At 40.6% G+C, this 21,540-nt stretch overlaps 1 protein-coding gene across 3 annotated transcripts in view; it reads right to left on the reverse strand.

Moving 5' to 3' along the window:
• The window catches only part of SLC35D4 (solute carrier family 35 member D4), a 39,077-nt gene extending 17,708 nt beyond the window's left edge, over positions 1 to 21,369 (reverse strand). For 2 of the 3 annotated variants that reach the window (XM_035125439.3, XM_088676288.1), the window contains exons 1-9: positions 21,169 to 21,369; positions 15,968 to 16,014; positions 14,190 to 14,267; positions 10,520 to 10,601; positions 7,178 to 7,255; positions 6,140 to 6,165; positions 4,533 to 4,584; positions 2,503 to 2,551; positions 1,151 to 1,196 (exon numbers count right to left, since the gene is read on the reverse strand). In XM_035125439.3, the coding sequence (XP_034981330.2) occupies positions 1,151 to 1,196; positions 2,503 to 2,551; positions 4,533 to 4,584; positions 6,140 to 6,165; positions 7,178 to 7,255; positions 10,520 to 10,601; positions 14,190 to 14,267; positions 15,968 to 16,014; positions 21,169 to 21,240 (530 nt within the window). In that variant the 5' untranslated portion in view covers positions 21,241 to 21,369. The remainder of the gene's footprint in view (positions 1 to 1,150; positions 1,197 to 2,502; positions 2,552 to 4,532; positions 4,585 to 6,139; positions 6,166 to 7,177; positions 7,256 to 10,519; positions 10,602 to 14,189; positions 14,268 to 15,967; positions 16,015 to 21,168) is intronic. The other variant, XM_088676287.1, reaches the window with a different exon arrangement.
• Positions 21,370 to 21,540: the final 171 nt, after the last annotated feature.

The raw sequence follows: 21,540 nt of genomic DNA on the forward strand, positions 1-21,540 counted from the left end.
GCTACTATTGGTTCATTTAAGCTGCTGTATTTGGATCCTCTGTCTTATTGGTTTCCTCCAAAAGGCAGCACTGTGATTGCTTGATATTGTTCCCTCCAAAATGTATCCCTTCCTAGCTAGTCCCCTGTCCCTATAAATGTAGCTTTCCTCTCCTCAGTCTTCAGTCTTGTTCACTTTAATAAAGAGCTGTTACTAGAGAACTGTCTCCAGCATGTTATGTCAAGAGAGCTGAAATCACAAACCCCACGTCACAACACTAACATTATTTTAAATTTACTCACAACCATTTCATGGCTGTCTGGCAGTTTGATAAGCACTAAGTCACAGAGTTCTGAACTGCAGCTAACATTAAATGAGTCAAAAGCAAACAGCAGGACCATCACGCCCTCTCAGCAGAAGCGCTCTCAGAGAACTACATTACTAGGCCATGTGACCCAGTTGCAAAGCCATTATGTCCTTGACAGAATTTATATCCTTCTAAATTAGGAGATAAGAGGAAAGAGGAGCATTAAAGCTGCAGTGAAGAAGTTGCTCTTAAATGGTTGGTTGATCGTATGTATACCTCGCGTTCTTGCCAAGGCCCACTCTCAAAGCAGCACACAAGCAAAATCCATCACGCTGTAAGTAACTCTTGTGTGTGAGAGAGACAGGGGGGAGGGGAGTGATGTTTACAGCTCACTATTCCAGGCAGCTCTTGCCATCGTCTACTTGGTTAATTTATTCATTTGGGGTGCTTTAAACTAAGGGGGGGGACCTAAAGTGTTTTCTAAAGTGCCTCCATCAGGATTCTACTGGCCACAGAGATATGGAGACCTCAGTTTATGACTGACTATACAGCTGGGCCTCAGTCCCTTTGTTCTTACAATCATGACGACAATCTGTAATTAAAATAATAATTTTTATTTTTTATACCCCACCCGCCTGACTGGGTTGCCCCAGCCACTCTGGGCAGCTTCCAGTATATATATATATATATATATATATATATATATATATATATATATATATATATATATATACACACATACATACATAGTAAAACATTAAACCTTAAACCCATTACACCTCTTTCTCCTGATCTTTTTTATTATTCTGTAATAGTGGTTCTTCTCTTTTACATAACCCTCTTTAAAAACAAGGGGGAAATCACCTTAGAGAATTAGGTCTCCATGAATTATAATATACTTTGTAAGCCCCTGTGAATAAAAGGAACACAAAACACGTAAAAGTCATCATTCTGGCAAGTAAGGGCTTGTCCACACTTGAGCATTATTAAGCCATTTATCTATCCCCACCACCATTCAAATTAGGACAAGTATTTGAATCTTTATATGAGAAGCAACTTCACTATTTCCCATTCATACCAGTAGAGATTCCCTTTTATGTTTTCCCCCTCCTTCTGATTTGTTGATTCTGTAATGCATGTATGCAGATACTGGTCCATGCAGCCTGTTTTTAAAATAATTTCCTCCACCCAGGAAGTACACAAAAAGCACGTGGCCAGGGAACTGTAAATTTGCTTCTGCAGTTTTTTTTTGTTTTCTGCAAATCAGAGAGAGAGAGAGTTCTGTCATCAGAAATAGTTACAAGTAGGGCTGAAAAGGAACTGAAAGCAATTAAAGTGATTCTCAGCACACATTTTATAGAATGCTGGACAAAATATCGGGTATTGAAATGTTTGATGTAGTTTGCTTGTGCAGTTTTCTGAATTTGTGCAAATGTGAAGGATTAAGAAATAGTTATGAACACTGCTGGAAAAGAAATCAAAGCTCAGAGGGGAGTAGCAGAAAGTGACAATTGATCCACCCACCACAAAACACCCAAACAAATGATCTGGAGCAGTTTGGAGTCTGATTTCCCTCAACACTGGATTATCTCCATATAGGATAAAGCTGAATTTACAGGAGGAAAGCATTGAGAATGGTGTTGTTTGAGGGTAACGGCATGTGGACTACAGAAATGCAAACACTTTGGAATGGACAGGCCCCAAGTCATAATGCGGACAACTAGGGCCAAATTTAAATTTGGTATCAATGTGATTTTGTTTTTGTTAAAATCTATTTGCAGTTAGAAAAATCTAAACTTTTATGCAGCATTTAAGCTACTTTGGCTAATGCTAAGTTTTGTAGTTACGCATTTATTTCCAACCAGTATAGATCAAAATCTCATTTCCTTTATTTGTTCTCACTCTTCAGTGCTCTGTTCTCTCCAAATCATTTTAGAGCTTTGATCTGCCTATATTTATTTTCCCTTCCATTTTCATGGTGTCATACAATTCAATGCAAAGTTGGATTCATTCATATACCTTTGGAAGGAACACACAATAAGCTTCTGTTCCAAGTGAAGGCAATACAAACAAACTATGCTTATGCAATTTGTTGGCTATTGTACTGAGGGACAAAAGCCAGAAAACTGGGAGCCTCAGCCGAAACGCTACTAAAATGAAAAGGAACAGCACTTATGCATTACAGCTTAATTTTCACAAATTTATTAAAAACTTACCAATGCATAGCAAATGGATGAGAGCCCAAAAATAGCCATCTGTATCAAACTGTAAAATACAACATCAAAGCAAACAGAGATAAGCACCTCCTTCATAACTGGTTCCAAGATGTAGTTGCTAGAGGAGAAATGTTCTAGGAAAAACAATATATTAAAAGAGCTGCCACTTTGTATCAATTTCAGTTTAATTTATTAGTCATTTGATATCATGTCTTCTTTTCATGTAGATGTAGCAGCAACAAAAACAAAAATACATGTGTTTGGGTATCTACATAGAAAACGTACTTCATTGTGTAACACAGGGGTAGCCAACCTTTTTATACCTACTGCCCACTAATGCATTTTTCTTGATGGTAAAATTTCCTTACCACCTACCAGTGCTGCAGTAACGTGGCGTAGAACCCCCTACTGCCCACCTGGATCCTGAAACGCCCACTAGTGGGTGGTAGGGACCAGGTTGACTACCCCTGGTATAACACAAGGTATTACCTACTTTGTATGGTAGGGACTGAGGGCTAGCTCCACCACTGCCACCAAGATGTGCTGTGTCCATGCCTGCAAATTTGACTGGCATGTAAAGGAGCTTGAATCATGCAAAACACTGTATGCGCAGAGCAGCAGCCCACATAATGGGACTGAGCCACCCTCCCAACACCAGCATTGCTGCAGCATACTGGAGGGACCTGTGGTAGGGCAAGGTGTTGGTGAGGTCAGGACTATGCAGTTCTGCTGCCACCCTGTCCCATGCCAGCTCCTTCCAAGTAAGCTGCAGTGATGCTGGTGCTGGGAGGGCAGCTGTGGCTCTGCCCCACCACACAGATAGCATCCAGCATAGAGCTTCACCACAACAAATTGGAGACACTGACTCTGGTCTCCCTTCATGTGGAGGAGCGCTACCTGAGTACTGATGTGCATATAGATTGCTTGTACCAGGTATGAACATGAAGATGGGATGGAGGCTGGTCACACCAAGTGGTGGTGGTGGAGGGCTTGCAACTCCACAACCCCCACCCTTCCACATGTTCTCTCAAAGTGTAGGGCATGTGTGAGCCCCCCCCCCAGACAGGCCTTACCTTGGGGAGAGAGGGATCTGGGTGGTGTTTTCTCATTGTCACTCACTACTGGCTTTTTTCTTCAATGCTAAGGTTTGCCTGCTATAGCTGCAAACCTTGTTTTAATCTTGATTAATCACTTTAAACATTTTTAGCCTGCCTTTCCATTAATGTTTGAGGCAGCTTTTAACAGAGGGCAATCTCCAGAAAAAATACAAATTATAAGAGGGACGAAAAAATGGAGGTAAAACACAACTCAAGCTATTTAACCAGGAAGGTTAAAAAACTTAAGAGAATGGCAGGTTGGATGGATCCCTGTATGAAGAGGAAGGTGTTTTAAAAGTAATGGAAGAGGGGGCGAGAGGCGCCTCCCTAGGGAGTTTGAAAACCAATAGAGGGCACAGAGAAGGCCCCCCTCTGCATCCCACCCAGACCTAATTCAGATATTGGTGGGTTGCAAATGAGAGGAGTGGGCAGGCAGGCTCACGGAGAAGACAGCCCCACTATTCACTCTCTCTTCAAAGCTTAAAAACAGCTCTGAGTAAACATGGACATGGCTGAATGTTTTTAAAAACAAGTGCAATAATGCATGTGGGGAGAGAAGAGGAGACTTCCAGTGGCAATAAGAAACAATTTACTAAAATATCATCCATATATACACAATGATTCAGAAACAAAGGCACAAAGATTTCACTTGAAAATATAGCTTTAAGCCCTTGTTTCTATGAAGATGCCCCGAAGGAGGTTTTTATACCTGAAAAGCATTAGACTCCTTTCATCAAACTGTTTCCTAGGACTTGCTATGGCGGACCCGCCTCTGTGAAAGGTTTTGTTGCTTGGCCTGTGCCCTCCTGTCTTTTCTTCTCAATAGCCAAGAGGGAATGTTCACTTCCTGAATCCAATGGCAAGACAAATTGAAGGAGATGGCCATTTCACAGTAAGCTCAGGATTTATTTATTTTTAAACCTACCTACCTACCTGTGGATCATAGAAAGGAAGGCACCCTGCTGCTACCAGAAGAGTCAGCACTCTGCATGGAAGAAACAGTACGCCACATGACTGACATTCATTGCAATGCATTCTCAGAGGAATTATATATTTCTATTTCACTTCCTACAAGTTAGGGTTAAGCTGTGAAATATTCACCAGTCCATGGTTATCCAGTGAGCTTCATGGCTGAATGGGGATTTGATCACATGCTCAATTCAAACATGGTGACCCAGGGATAGCACACATGGTACCTTTCAGATGATGATGGATTCCAAATCCCATCAGCACAAGGCAGCATGGCCAACAGTCAGTGGTAATGGAAGCTGGAGTCCAACATCGTATGTAGGGCACCATGTTGTCTGCCGCTGCTGTAACCAAAACCCTGCCCTGGCTTTATTCACAATTTTCACAGTTTTGTTGTTCTCAACAACAAATTTGCCACAGGCAACAAGCATGATCAAATGGATGAGAATAACTTTGACACTGAAATTCCCCCTTGGGAGGGGGAAAAAAAGCTAAGACTCACATTGTGTAGTAGTTCCTTCCTTCTCACAACATCCCCTTCTGCTTTTGTCATGACCCCATCTGCCCTATTCTTGCTTTGCAGACCCAGATTGAATTCAAACCACAGCAGCAAATACTTTTGCCAAAAGCAGGCTTGCAGTTGGAGCTGAATGTAAACAGCCCAAATGCAAGCCCCAGTGTAGCTGTCATGGACGTACTTCAGTTATCCCACACCTGGTGTCACATGATGTCAAGTACAGTAACCATCACAGCTGGATAAAATTGGCCATGTGGGCCACGCTAGAAAAAGCTAGTCCTTTCTCTCATACCATTTCTGCAATGCAAATCACCTCTCTGAAGCTGCTATAATCTGGCTTAATACTGGCTTAATACAAAAACATCTGAAGTTTTCTCAAGTTATTAACTTGCGTTACTTTTAAACACAAAGTTAAAATATGTTTTTGAGATATTTTTTACTCAATCATTCTTATATAATATCTTCTCATAGTTCTGTTTGCCTATGAGCAATCTGTCTTTTGTCAAGGTCTTTTGGAAATTGTGTATTTAAGCATTTTGAAAAAATATGTACACAAACACAATTATTTCATCCCCTCTTATCCAAATCTCATCAAATACAGATACACATTTCCGAGCACTTATTATAATTCTCTGAAATACTGTACTGTATTTAAAAAGGAATCTAATTTAATAATGATACACCCAATGCAAATGGGTCCTAGGCCTAAATCCAACGAATAGTTAGGATGCCTAAGCCCGCTGATTTTAATGGGCTTAAGGAGGCTTAACTCTGTGTTGGCTTCAGAAAGACAACTCCAAGAGGTGAGTCAAGAAAAAGAACCATGGAATTATGATTCACCTGGAAAAGTTCTGGTGGGACTCTGTGAGTCAACCTGCTGAGTATTATAATTTCTAGGCAGTTTCATCTTTACGTTCAAAGCTTTTCTGTATTTAAGCATCAAAAACTTATCCTTTTTTGAAGTTTACAATGACTAGAAAACCAACTGTGCAACCTGTGAGAAATCTAGACCCTCTGTGAAATTCTCTATAGACTTATACATTGAGAAACTTACCTACAGATTTTTAGTCTAGAGGTCTGCTGTTAAGAAAGGAAATAAAATGCAATCAAAACACTGGAAAGAAAATGTGTTATTATACATGCATCTAGACTTCTGCCAGTTTTCCAAATGCAAGTTCTATTATTGAGGTACTTGTAGAAGAAAAAATGAACTCAACTTGAAATAGCTCCTAAATAAATTAGCTTCTAAAATTGCACACATACCCCAGCTGAAAGCAAAGTTCGCAACTTTTTTGGTGGGTGAGGGACCTCCTGGACTTAATGCTATCTGAGGAAAGACAGCTATCTGCAATTATTAGGATTGCCTTTTTACTAGCTGCGACCCTATCTGGGGTTAATTCTGGCAGGGCCTTTTCAGTGGTGGCCTCATCTTTTTAAAAAACCAAACAAACCCCACCTCTCTCCATGAAATGCGCCTTCCCTCCCTGTTGTTGTTCAGGTAGGATCTACATTATACTTCAAATAGCTTTTAACTGAGGGGATCAATTACACCAAAGGTTCCTCACCACAGCCTTAGCGGAAAGAGTTCCCACTTATATAAGCCGGGGCATCTGAATTTCAACAATTCTTCCTACCTGCTTAAGTTCCTCCCTTCCAAAGCTGCTCCTGGTGGTTGGGAACTCTCTGGAACAGAATACTATAGGGCTGCAGTTGAAAAAATATTCGGTGTCCCAATTTGTGGAAGTGGTTTTTCTCTAAGGCAAAGCTATCAAGGATACAACTCTTGAACTGCATCAAAATCAGTATTCCCCCCCCTCTCCTGAGCTCTTTATGGATCTTCAGAGTGGCACTGTCACTCGGCTCCCTTTTTGCTCTGTTACAGACTTCAAAATACATATTCTTCCCACAGAATTCAATAATTTTCTTTTCATTTCTGAAAGGAAAATGTTTGAAGTATTTCCCTTATTAAAAATAAAATTAAATTAGTAACTGGATTATTTAGCAGAGCTGGGGGAAATGGTAACACTAATTTCACTATTTCCAAAGCCCTGGTACAGGCTGTTAACAACACAGGAAATTCATTTTGTCATACCTCTTTCTGCACAAATGCCTCGATTCCACAAGCTATAACGTCTGCAGCATTGTGTAAGGTAAGAAAGATAGGAATTGGCTGTCAAGGGAGAAAATGTGACCGATAAGATTAGCACTGCAGATTCTGAAAAGATCCTCTTCTGCACTTATTCCTGTTTCTCTTGGGTGGTCCTAAAAACCAGATATTTCTAGGGATACAGTTTCCCTTATAAACAGCTGTAGGAGTTTGCAGGTATGAAATGAGGTGGTGCACAAAGCATTAAATTTCTCCCATGAGATTAGGGTTGCCAGACTCAATAGTGGACAGGACTTCTGTGCCTTTAATTGCCCTGCTCTCTTTTGAGTCTGGAAACCTTAAAGAGAAACCAGCAGACCCTTTACTTGGAAATTAAACAAAGGGTCTGCTGCTTTCTCTTTAAGGTTTCCAGACTCAAAAGAGAGCAGGGCAATTAAAGGCACATAAGTCCTGTCCACTATTGAGTCTGGCAACCCTACATGAAATAGTGCTAAGAACTAGCACCATGAGGAAAAACAGTACAGTCTCCAAGAAGGGACAGAATGTTCAGCCTAGTTTCAGTCTGTGTCAATTTCACACATGTTCAAAACTCTAATCTATTTCTTTATTAACCCACTGTGATTAAAAAAAAGAAATTCATGCAAAAAATGTGTATTCAAATACCCAGGGTATTTTCTAAAAATACTGTAGATTTAGGGGTACTCTCATTTTTACCCAAGAAAATCACCATTTTATAGTTCAAATCAGGGAAAATAAATACAGTAAATGGACAAAAGTACAAAGATTCAGAAAATGTTTAGGGGTATACATACCCTTGCGTCCCCCCAGAAAAAAGCACTGCAAATACCCAAGATGCTGATCTGAGCCTTTACACATGTAAATTGACAACTGAGCAGCTGGAGGAAAAGTTGAGCCATCTGGTAAATTAGGAGGGAGAGAGGGTGTTGCTTATGGCTCTCTTGATTCCATATAGCCCCCCCCCCAAAGGTCAGAAAAGGTTGGAGACCCTTGAGCTAATGAAACCCATCTCGTCACTCCAAAAACGAACCACATCCAAACTGGAAACTATATGAAAAACTTGGGATATGGACTATCTAGTCAAACTAATTTGTCTTCTAAGACATGCATGCAAGGATACTATAAATTAGTTCTGTATAAAATGGAATTTGTTAATTATTGTAACAGCTTTATTTGAAAGGATACTTATTTTAGGTGTTTGCCACTGATCTTATTTTATTTTGTATAAACAATTTATCTGTTATTCTTGTATTTTTTTCCACTAGAATTTTTTTTTACAAACCAAACATGTAGGCCATAACAAATTATTTGGACCTAAGATACAGCTGCTTAACAAAGTACATTCTAAATACTTGGGAATTTGCAAGAAATGGTATTCAATGAACAGCCAAACATGGCACATAACCAGTCAGTTGTTGACTGGTCTTCAGTAGGATCAAAAAACAAAGAACAATTCACGCCGCCCATGCTCAATAATTTGCCAATTATTATTGTTAATCTCTTGTAAAAAAAACATCACATCACATCTTGCAGTGTACATTTTGTTATGTGGTCAATGTTGATTATCGGTATATTTTATCTGAGAAAGTCAATACAGATATATTTTTAAAAGTACAGTTCTTAGTTCCACTGCTGGCCTTGTTACCTAACATTTATGTTGCCTCTCACTGCTGCTGAGGCAGAAAGATAAAAGGACCCCGTCATCTAACACAGGCCACTTGAACTAGAGCACAATAATAGGAAATACTAGAAGTAATGTCTAGGAAAGCTGACACCAGAATTTACATTTTTCCTTTTCTGCAGCCAAGTTTTAACACACACATGTACACACAAACACACACACACAAACCCCTTCTCCTTCCATATGCTATTGGCTCTTTCTAGAGCCAAGAGAAATGTGTTTTGCTGCCAACAATGGCTCCAGATTGCCCAGCTCAGCTAACCTTCACCAGATGTCTATTGTCTTTGATGATATTTTTTAGGAGCTTTAGTCTTTATAAAAGGAAGCTCAGTATGTTGGTCCAGCCAGCATAAGCAAATTGCCATCTCCTCAATTCCACTATCTCACTAACACATCTCAGCCACTTGTTGTTCCTGAAATTCTCATTTCAGTTTGAAATGTGAATTCTTAGATGAAATAGGCAGGCACATGCCCTCACAGCTAAGTAAGACCCATTTCTACAGCCACCGTGTAGACTGCATTTCAAGTGCAGAAAATGTTTTCCCTTTTGTTTTCACAATCCCATTTTAACACTGCCATTTTTAAGTTGAGGAACTGAGACTGAGTTTGGGGAAGAGCAAGAATCTGAAGCCGGGTCCCCTCACTACATGTCCGCGCTAGCTTTCATCCAGTGCAGAATTATTCACCAAACAAAGGGACAAAGCAAACATCATAATTAAAACCAGCTCAATTTGGAAATGAAGCTATTTGTAGTTATATGATGCACCACAGTAGCAGCAATAGACATTTGAGCACTAATTTAGGAATCATGTTAACAACAACAAAAAGGTATTTCATGCTCCTATCTATTTCATGTGTCAAAATGGAGCATCTTTCATATTCATGTACAATGAGTTGAGGCCTCATCGTAACAGTAGATTTTGAAGAGGCGGGAGTAACAAAAAAAGGGGGGGATTATGGGGTGTAAGTCAACTGAGAAAGGAAGAGTCACATAGACTAAACTTCCCCAGTTGCCTTATCAGAGGATGTAAGTGCTTCATGTGCCTATTCCCAGGGCAAAAGGAAAGAGAGGAAGGGAATGAACTCTGGCTCCTGTTAAAGGTGACTGTTTTGTGCTGAGAATTCTTAGCTATTTTGCTGTTGGAGCTCATTGTACCCATTTGTCACCTCTATATTGACTGACCAGGCAGCTTATTTTTTTTAAAAAAAAAACAATATATAACATCTTTCACTATCAGTTTTGCATTATATACAGCTGGATATATACATTTCAGTCTTGTTGATACTGTTCATGCATCATATTTGCAAAAGTGGTTGTTATTGTCACCACTGCACATATAGGAACAATACAACACGCAAAGCTGAAAATCAGGGAATTGTTTGCAAAGCAACCATCCAGTCAGCACAAGGATTTCTACTTGTGCAACGGGATTTGCCCCTTTTCCTCCCCCACTTTCCCTAAACTTGCTCCAGAGGATGCTTACAGCTCCCAAACAGCAGTTAGCGTTTTCGCAAATGACTTTAACCTCAGTTAGGTCAATGACTTTAACCTTAGTATGCTATCTGGAGTAAAACATTAACACCAACAAATGAAAAAGCATGTTAGTTTCCATTTGCCTGAATCTTACCAGTCTGGACAGTGCCCTGGAACCTGCATAAATAATGCCCACAAAAAGTGCAGAAGCCGGAAGCCATGACAGCACTTCAGATCTGTAAAAACAAATGGCACATACAGTTATGATTATGCCAGATTCCGTATACAAACGATATAAAAAAAACATCTACCCAAAACATTTTCCCCAACTAAACAAAGGGAAATGAACCTGGACCAGGTGTAATTAAGAGCCATGAAGGAAGTTGGAAGCTCTGCAAGATACATCTCTTGGCATTGTATCTGACCTTTCTCATGCTGCAAAGATGCACATCTCTGGTGATTTTGTACCTGCTTGGCTTGAGTGTATCCAAGTATCCTTATTGGGTTAGCTCTTCTGAGTTGCTGCAATGATGACATGCCTCTACAGTGTAATCGCCTGATTTTGTTTTTAAGTATGTTGTTCTGCTCAAGCAATGAGTTAGTTGAATTCAATCCAACTTCTGCTCATACAACATAAATTCTCTTTCCTCACACCAGGCCCAAATCTTATCTGGATCAAACTGACAACTACTATAATTATTTTGCTGGTAACTTCAAATCAGATGCCTCCTTAAAACAAGCAATGTCATTTGAACTGAAGTAGCAGTGGAAAAATAAAGCCCTAAAGCTTGAAAATGAGATCTCCATGTAGAAAACAGAGATCAATGACCACAATGTGAAGTCTCAGGAATCCCTGAAATGTTTGCATGTCCAATGTGACCATCTAAAATGCAATGGAAAAGGCCATTAGAACCGTTCCCACGATGGAACTTCAGAACTCAATCCTGCCAAGAGGGATTCTTTTTCAGGGCTGGAAAAGAATGTCTAGCACTAAGGGAAATGCTTCAATAGCAGTCATCACTCTAACATGCCAAACCATACAACGGTCAGGCTCAGAATCTGCTATAATGACTTTGCAGAGAGCACTGTGTTGTGCATTCCTTGACAAGTATGAAAGAAAAATGCAGTATTCCATGAATCAGAATGGTAACTTGGTGATCACAAGGCATGCCTACGCTACAAATCTGGATTGATCATCATGGAATCTACCCAAAGAGCATTGCATTGTACCGTGAAGGAGTTAAAAGATCTCAATCAGAGAAATTTCAGCATACACTCAAAATCGAAATACCCCTCTCATCCTTAGGCTCCCTTTGTTGATGGCATAATAGGCAAGTTAAGATTGTTGTGTGGATGCACTCATCACCCAAGGCACAGTCTGTTCATTCTAGACACAAAATGAAGAGGTTCTTGGAGAATTACGGTATGTGTACACAAACAGCCTACTTTCAGATCTAGATTTCTGAAGGAGTTAGAAGCAGCTCCTATATCTTTCCATCTGCAGACAGAGACACAAGTACAATATGAGTCACCCCACCCACTTTGAAATCTGTCGGGGTTGATGATACTCAGTATTTCTGCAAATGAGACTGAAGGGAACTTTAGGCACCAAGGAAGCCAACAGCCCAAATCTCATTTTATTCTGTGGCTCACTGAACAGGATGAAGAACTCATGACTTGCACACAGCCTGAGCCTTCCATCATTGTTGCTGATCAAAATCTTAAGACATCCCAGTGCTGATATTTCTACATGTTAGTAATCTTCCTTCCATGTTGTAGGGAAGATGTATTAAAAGCTCAAACACAAAGATCCAATACAAGGTTGGTGACCAGGGGCATAGCCAGAGGGCAGGGGGGCAGCTACCACCCCAAATCAAGGAAAGAAATAAAAATACTTAACTGACCAATTTCATCACAGATAATTTAGTTCTGCCCCCACCCCAATATAAAGCCTGCCCCCCCCCACAAAATATATCCTGGCTATGCTCATGTTGGGGACCCCTTGACTAATTTAACACATTCTGCATGAAGCTGCATTTGAAGAAAGGGTAGAAGCTGCAGGCAGTGCAGAATTCTGAAGCATGCCTCTTGAAAACTGGCTTCCTATTCTTTCTGCCTCGTCCATGCTGTCTGCGTACTTCTTTCCATGTCCAAGCATTAAACTGCTTGAGTTCTGCGTACCCTAAGGAATGCCTCTTTTCTTTCCTTACACTCCTCCCCTTTTATCTTTAGGTCTTCTGCAGCATGCCATCCTTTGCATCCCATCTTTTACTCAACAAGAGCAGGGAGCAGGAAAATCTCTGTGTTAGGATTACCTTGCTTAGACTGACATCTAGTGGAGTGAAGTCTTAAGCTCCAAAGCAGAACAATATTTAACCAAGTTAGGAGACAACAGTGCTTTGGTTTTTAGCAGAAAGCATCAGGGTGACGAGAACAATATTTAAGCCACCCTTACCACAATGTTCCATTGCTACCACAGAATGCCATCCTGGAGCTCCATCAGATATCTATCCTCTGATGTGCAGCCATTCTACAAATGGAAGAACATACTACTGATGTTGCTCAGAATGAATTTCTCTAAGCATAGATCTTTATGTCACAGGTCACTATTCTTCTAGGGGAGGACATGATAGAGGTGTGTAAAATTATGCGTGGAAAGAAGAAAGTGGAGAGGAAGGTTTTTTTCTCCTCCCACAAGGGCATCCAAAGAAGCTGAATGTTGGAAGAGTCAGAACAGACAAAAGAAATACTCCTTCTCGCAGTGCACAGGAACCAACTTCAACAAGAGGAAGTGATGGTCACCAACTTAGATGTCTTCAAAAGAGGATTAGACAAATTCATAGAGGGGAAGGCTTACAGTGGTTACTAGGCAGGATGACTATGTTCTGTTTCCAACTCCAGAAGCATTATGCCTCTGCACACCAGGTGCTGGGAGTGGGAAGAGCAGTGGGGCACTCAGGTCCTGCTCACACACTTCCCATAGGTATCTAGTTAGTCACTGGGAGAACAGGATGGTGGGTTAGATGGGTCACTGGCCTGATCGGGGGGCTCGTCTTATACACAGTACTTACGTACATAACCCTCGACAAAATGAAGTATTTTTTTTCTGTGGGTTTTTGCCTCTCAAATTCATGAGAGTGGTTTTTTTTAATGTGTTCAATGTGGATGTATTTCATTTAAACATCAGACTAGATTTCCACGGAATAAATCAGCCATTCCTAAAAATATATCCCAAACAGTTCATAATTGGGCTAGACCAGGCATCCCCAAACTTGGCCCTCCGGGTGTTCCCATCATCCCTCACCACTGGTCTTGTTAGCTAGGGATGATGGGAGTTGAAGTCCTAAAACATCTGGAGGGCTGAGTTTGGGGATGCCTGGGCTAGACAGTCAAACAGCAAGTAAGTGATCTTGCATACTAAAATGCAAACAGCAGATTTCTCAGTTCCAGATTGTATGCAATTTAAAATGTCCTATAGAGTTGGGAAGTATCTTCATTTGACCATGCTAATTATATAAGAATGGGACAGGGGGCTGGAGAAAAGCCTACACACTTGTGCACATACACTTGATGAAATTGTGGCCTATCCTGTGATTTTAATCTCATGAATATATGTGCAAAGTTATATAAAAGCATAAAGAAAACACTCCAGTTACATGCAGAAAAAACTGTGCTCATGTTTATTATTATTTTACCATGGCACAGTTCTTGCAACATTATGGGGTAAGAACCACAGCCAAGTATCTGAAATAAGATGACACATATTCCAGTGGATATTAACTGGAATGTCACCTGTATATTCTTACACTGCGATTTCATTGTACCTTGAACTGCTGCTGATTTCAGTCCAGCCAATCTTCCAGGAAATGTGTAGGAGAAATCCACCAACTAGTGTCTGCCAGCTGCAATTGAAACACGTACAATGTTCTGTTTCTAAACAATTAACCCAAGTCAATTATTACTCACAGTGGGGGCTTCTTCCATGAGTGACACAGTCTGATCATATGCTGCCTTCAGTCAATGGACTGGCAGTATAAAAGGCAACAAAATAAAATTATGATGATGGAACAAAACAACAAATTATATTCCTAACAGGCAACTTTGGCTGCTGCAAAGCCAGTAGATGCACCCTCACCTGTAGTTAAAGCATCAGCTGCTTAAGTGGAGAAAAACCACAAAGCTTTTACACTGCTAAATTCTGAAATCAAAGATCCCACCTGTTGTGAGGCTACAGGGAACAGAGCTTAAGCCAACTTCTCCTTCTCTAAGGAGTGTTGCTGTGGCTCATCCCTGTGACTGCCCCCACCTTGTTCCGACCCATGACCTATCCCGGCCCCTCAGGCCAGTCTGCAAAGCCGAGCTGAGATGCTGTGGAGAGCGAAGGCTTCCTAGATGTAGTACCAGTGTGGCCGCTAGAGGGCACTGTTTTGCAACCTCTCTTGTGCTCCCAGCATCCCCAGCTGTCTTGAGTTTTGTGTTCCAGAACAGTGGGTTTTACCTGCTTTACCTGGCATAGGTGTGACATCTATCTACACAACCTGTATATGGACACTCGCATATTCGCTTGGGACGTTGTGTCCAAATTTGAACGCAATTGGTCAAGCGGTTTCAGAGAAAAGTGAAAACCCACATGCCCAGTTTACATTTATATCTATATTTTCATATATATAATACATATATATAATACATATATATTATATGAATTAGTGTCAGGTAAGCGGTATAAGCTATGAGTCTTGCTATGAACTTGTTGGGTGGCCCAAAGCAAGCCACTTCAGGGGCCGTCAATATCATGCCCTCCAGATGTTGTTGGGCTCCAACTTCCATACGGCCCAAGCAGCATGGGCGATAGTCATAATGGGAGTTGTTGTCCAACAACATTTGGAGGGCATTATGTCAGCTCCCCCACATAACATGATCAGTCTAGTCTACTGCCCATCAGTTTAACTGAATGATTCCATTTTCTAGTCTTACTAGAGATACATTCCTCTCTATTCACTTTTAGATAATCCTCACTCAAATAATAATCAGTTTACATTTGTTTTGTCAGGGTTTGCCACACAGAATCTTAAGAACTGTTGTAACTTGACAGAGACCTTTCAGAAGCCACTGTGAAAATAAGAACTCTCTTTCCCACCATCTTGGTCTTAGCCTCTCCTTTCCCTCCATAGCTGCCAATTTTAAACCACCAATCAAATCTCTCCCTCAGAACAATTTGAGCACTCTGCCATTAGCCTTGTGATTTTGGTTAAACTGCCTTTGTACAGCCTTCCTCTGCTGTTTTGTGGGAAGTAGGCTGACCATAGGATTTGACATATTTGAAGCCCTTGAACATTTGAAATGGGAGTGGAAGTTCTCAAAACCTGGAAAATGGCACATTACTTCCCCCTCAGCTACAGGGAGGGGCTGGTGAAAAAACAGCAGTTTTTGACACAGAAGCAGAGAGCTGAGAATTAGGACAAGTCATGTTGTAACTATAAAACATATAGGAGTTTCCCAGATGAGGATATACAGCAATTGTATGAGACACCAACATTAGCCTCTGTCTGGTACAGCTACCTACTTATTCTGTCATTTTTTGATGCACTTTTGAAAAACTTACCCTTGAAAAAGAGTGGGGTAGGTGAATTTCAGGACAGACAGAACATACTGGAAGACAAAGCACCAGGTTAGGGGACAGTACATAAAAATCCAAACACACACACACTTTTCAAGTAATTTTTACAGAAATCATAAGCATGTTCTGAGCACTGCTTAGTTGATAGTTAGGCTCAATTCTGCTGCTACAGTTCAAAAATTTGGGAAAACACATTCAGTCCTGCAGATAGGAAATGGCCAAAGAGTCTTATTACTGTAATATCAGAATGGCAACGCAGTACAAAATACAGAGAATATCAAGAAAAATAAGAACTTATACCAAGCAAAGTTTTTTTGCCCAGAATTGTCTATTTAACTCTGAATGAAAAGGCTTTCCATTGTTCCAGGCAAAGTAAGTCCCCAAGCCCTCCAATACCTGCTCCCTGATGACTTTAACTGGAGATTTCAGGAACAGTACCTGGGAAACTCTACATGCAAAGGATGTGCTTTATCTGTCCATCACCATAGGAAGTCTTGCTCCCAGAAGCCTAACAAAACACATCTACATATTGCATGGGGAAAACTAGATAATCTGGAGAAGTCCTCATATACACACCTGCCATTCTGACATTACAAAGTCATGTGCCTTTTCCTAACTTCTTGCCCACATATGATTTTCAAATGTAACAGCAGCCCATTACCTAAACGCACTGGCGGAGGAAGGCGTACACCACCCAGGTGTACAGCATATGTGCTGCTCCGGGTGCTGGAGCAGCTAGCTCCGCCCCTGCATAAACATGGCCATGGAATTTCATTTGTGTGTGCATTCAACAAAACCAAAAAGCAAGGGGTTTGTTAGCTCAGCGCAGATTTCTCTGGAGCAAACCGTCTGACCTGGGCATCCTCTGTCATTATTTACTAAATGCATCCCAACAGGGATAGAGAACTTTCTCCACCCATGCTTTACTCCAGTGTTTCTCAACCAGTGTGCCTCCAGATGTTTTGGGACTACAACTCCCATCATCCCTAGCTAGCAACTCCAGTGGTCAGGAATGATGGGAGTTGTAGTCCCAAAACATCTGGAGGCACACTGGTTGAGAAACACTGCTTTACTCCAGCTTTTATTTGATAACACATGTGTTATATGTGATGAGTTTTATATTGGTTTTATGAAACTGGTTTTGTTGCTCTTTATGCATTTTGTGTTTTGTATACTTTGGGATTATCTAATAAAGAGCAGGCTAGAAATTCTCCCAATAAACAAAATAAAAAACAAACATTTGGTTTAGAGCTTTGATGTTGGTAAAGAATCATGGGTACATGCACAGAGCAACAAAGACAAACAGTGAATGACTACCCCATTTGTTGATGATTTTGCTTCAATGTACACATTGAACGATGCAACACTTTGGGGAAAACAATAATCAATAAGAAAAAATATTACTCTACTGCTCATTCAGAGCAAGTTCCTTGATTTCTGAGTGTTTCATTGTACAGGCCAGAGATAAGACTGCAATCTTTAATCAACAGTATACCACTTACAAATTTCAACTTTACACACTAAAAAAAAATAAAACAATGAAAATAAAATACTAATAATAGCACGTAAGAGCCAATGTTGGATTCTGACAAAGGGGGAATTTCTTCCGGCCTCTATGGGCTGCTCTTGCTGTTAGCCATTACATATTTTAATGCTTGAACAAGGCTAATGAAGCATTTGGAAGCACTTTGCGGAGGGCCAAACAGTATATGTGAGATGGCATGTTGATGAAATTCAACAGGTGTAGACTCAGTTTACCTTGTATGAAGGTGCAATGCTGGGAAATCTGCAACTGTTGAAGTTCTGCCTATCATATACTGTTGTTATGAGCCTCTCTCAGGGAAAAGGATGCAACCCTATTAATAGGTATGTAGCTGTAATAAAATATAGCAATATTATGGATTAAAGTTATATAAAAAAGAAAGGATTAACATTTCTAACATGTACATGTACATGCTCTGTCTCAGACACATGCATAAATGAGATTTTCTATATACTGTAAATATGACCTCTCCAGCTCCGCTACTATAATTTCTTCAGAAACTCTCAACTTGCAATCCAAAGGCATGTATCATCACTGAGACAATCAATCGTCCTCTGTATTCCAAGACATTATCTAGCCTTTGCATTGCCCAACCAAACCTGCTACATAACCTGAGCTTGGTGGCTGCATGAAGCTTTTCATGCAAGGCTAATTTAAATCAAGGTTTGCATTCAGGTTTTGGAAACAAGTTTGGAATACACCAGAATTTCTCCTTCGTGCCATTCAAATCAGAGGTTGATAGGAATTGCTTATTACACTATATGCTAGTGGCTGGCATAAACATAATTTTAATAATTGGGATATCTTTCCACAAACAGCAGTGGTGAACAGTACAGTATCTAGCTAGAAGAGGGTATGGCAGAACTATGTATCATTGATACTGTAGCAAGGAGCAAGCTTTTGCAATGGATCAGGCAATGAAACAAAACCAGCCATAAAAATAAAAAGAAACAAGTCATAGCTAGCCCTGACCTGAGACAGAACTCACTTATTAATGAATGCAATTTGAATTAACTAAGTGACCACTTCAGGTAAGGGAATCTACCAAACTCATTGGCTTATCAGATATACATTTTTTTCCGTAATTCGAACATAGGAGTTGCAAGTAGACGTTGTAAGCTGAAGAAGATTTAAAGTAAGGCCTTAGAAGCTACCTGTTGCATTGGATTCTCATGACCTTTGCTGGTTCTGCCTTAACTATAAACCAAACCAAACCAAACCAAACCAACAAATTGTGTGTGGGTGTTATATCCTGCAAGTAATTAAATTTGGTTGATTAAATTACATGCTATTTTAATATACTTTCCCCCTTGAATTTCATTGTTCATTTGCTTTCTGCCTTGAAAATACCACAGCCTGTTGCTTCTCATCCATCCCTGCGTTCCTATAATCTGATTTTTCTAAAGGATGTTGCAAGACTCCAGTCTTCTCTGTTTTAAAGGTAACAGATGCTGGAAAGATGCTAAAAAGACTTGTAGCACCTTAAAGACTAACAAATACAAGATGGCCTAATTTATTTTATTATGTAAACTGTTTCTAAGCTGTCCTTCAGTGGATTCCAGAACGGTATACAATATATATGAGAATTAATCAAAACTACAGATGCAATAACACATCTGTCAAACAATTTATAGACTATGGGGCAAAACAAGACTATACAAACTAAAAGCAGATTAAGGCAATATAACTTTTTAAAACACCTGAGCAAATAGAAATGTTTTAACTTGGCACAAAAAGGCGGTCAATGCCAGGTACCTCTCAGATCCAAAGATGTGGTATCGCTACAGAAGGGGCCTCTCCTTGGTGCACACAAAACACATCTCCACGAAGAAAGGTGCTCAAGGAAAGGGTCTCTATTAAAGATCTCATGGCACAAGCAGATGGGGGGGGGCAGGAAGACACATTATGTCAGGCATTTGTGTTCCAAACAAACTTTGCTGAACTACAGTTCACTTTGTCAGATCTAGTCCACAATGCTACAATAAAGTTAATACAGAACAATCCTAACCATGTCTACTCAGAAGTATGTCCTACTGAATTCAGTGGGGCTTACTCAGTCTTAGTCTTTGTTGTTGTTGTTTAGTCGTTTAATCGTGTCCGACTCTTCGTGACCCCATGGATCAGAGCACACCAGGCACTCCTGTCTTCCACTGCTTCCCGCAGTTTGGTCAGACTCATTTTGCTTCGAGAACACTGTCCAACTATCTCGTCATGTGTCGTCTCCTTCTCCTTGTGTCCTCAATCTTTCCCAACATCAGGGTCTTTTCCAGGGAGTCTTCTCTTCTCATGAGGTGGCCAAAGTATTGGAGCCTCAGCTTCAGGATCTTTCCTTCCAGTGAGCACTCAGGGCTGATTTCCTTAATACCGGTAATGGATCAGTTTGATCTTCTTGCAGTCCATGGGACTCTCAAGAGTCTCCTCCAATACCATAATTCAAAAGTATCAATTCTTCGGCGATCAGCCTTCTTCATGGTCCAGCTCTCAGTTCCATACATCACTACTGGGAAAACTATAGCTTTAACTATACAGACCTTTGCAAATACTTTTTCTTGATTTTGCAGAAACAGATTAGGTCTGGAAGTGGCTGTAGATCCTGGAAAGGTTATACATTTCACTTGTCACAGAGGAGGGTACAAAATTGTCTGAAGCTTGTATTGAAGTACCTCATTGAGACTTGCTTCCAAGTAAATGTGTCTAGGATATGCAGTAGTTTTTTCTTTCTCCTAACTTCAGTGCCAAAAATGAAGAAACTCCAAGATCAAGAAGCCATGAGCATTTAAAAAAACCTAACTTAGAAGGCTTGTTTTAAGAGTCTGATCAAACATTTTAGGGTGGGAAAGCAAACACATTTAAATGGAAGAAATCCGTAAACTCTTAATAGTTAGGACCCAGGGTCCTAAACCTAAATATTTAAGACTTGCAGTGTATACAAACTATCAAAAAAGTTGTGCTTTCAAATGATAATACAAATAAAACTGCCACAATTTTCTTATCTCTTGAGAGCATGTTTTATTGTCTGTATATACTTTAAGGTTGAATGGGATGTGATAACCCCATTTGACCTCTTGTGCATGATTTTTAATTGTTTTGAGTTTTGTTAAGAGTTCTCACACAGCCCAAGAAGTATTTATACTTTATCCTTCACTTAAGGCAACTATAAAGTCATTAATTTAGTTTAGAAATTAACCTCTTGCTTTCCAGGGATAAATGTGAGGACCCTTCCGTCGTCCCGTCCCCCCCCCCGGCCCCATATGGGGTTTAAGAATGGGCCAACTCAGAAAGTCCATTCCGGTAGTTGCAAGTCGCTACGAGGAGAAAAGTCAGTTCTCGAAAGAAACTGAAAATCAATGAGCAGCTGTTCATTGTCTCGCAGAGAAACAGAAGCTCACCGAATATATTTTTTGGGGGGGGGGAGAGAAAAGGCAAACAGTGTGTTCGATTTTCCGAGGTATAAGAACTAGGAGACCAGCCAAAACTTGCGACCCTGTGAAATTCATAGCTGCCAAGTTTTCACTTTTCTCGCGAGGAAGCCTATTCAGCATAAGGGAAAATCCCTGTAAAAAAGGGATAACTTGGCAGCTATGGAAATTTTTAAAGTCGAAATAAAGGACAGTTTAAACCAGCGGAGCTCTCTCAACCTCACCTTGTTGGTGAAATAAGAAGACAAGTAGAACAAACAGAAGGCGAGACCAGTTGCAGGTCTCTTTAAATACATCTGTCAAATCATTTCACCAGTCCGGGGACAGGGAAGAAAAGCACTTTCTCCCGACTGCTGCGACCTGCCAGCCCACTGCTCAAGGAAGAGCGGCTGCATGCGGCTGCCATGACAGAGACACGTTGCTCTGGAGTCTGCTCCAATGGGCGCGGAGGAAAAAGGGCCCCAGGAACCGCCTTCTTAAAGGGGCAACGGTTTCTCCAGGGCGGAAGGAAAAGAATGTGCCGCCGCTCTCCCCTTTCCTCTCTACGCGGCCTCAGTTCATTTTATAATACAGTACGCTTATACACCGTCTGGATG

This window comes from Zootoca vivipara, chromosome 8 (genome assembly GCF_965207765.1).
Source record: "Zootoca vivipara chromosome 8, rZooViv2.hap1.1, whole genome shotgun sequence".
Taxonomy (NCBI): Eukaryota; Metazoa; Chordata; class Lepidosauria; order Squamata; family Lacertidae; genus Zootoca; species Zootoca vivipara.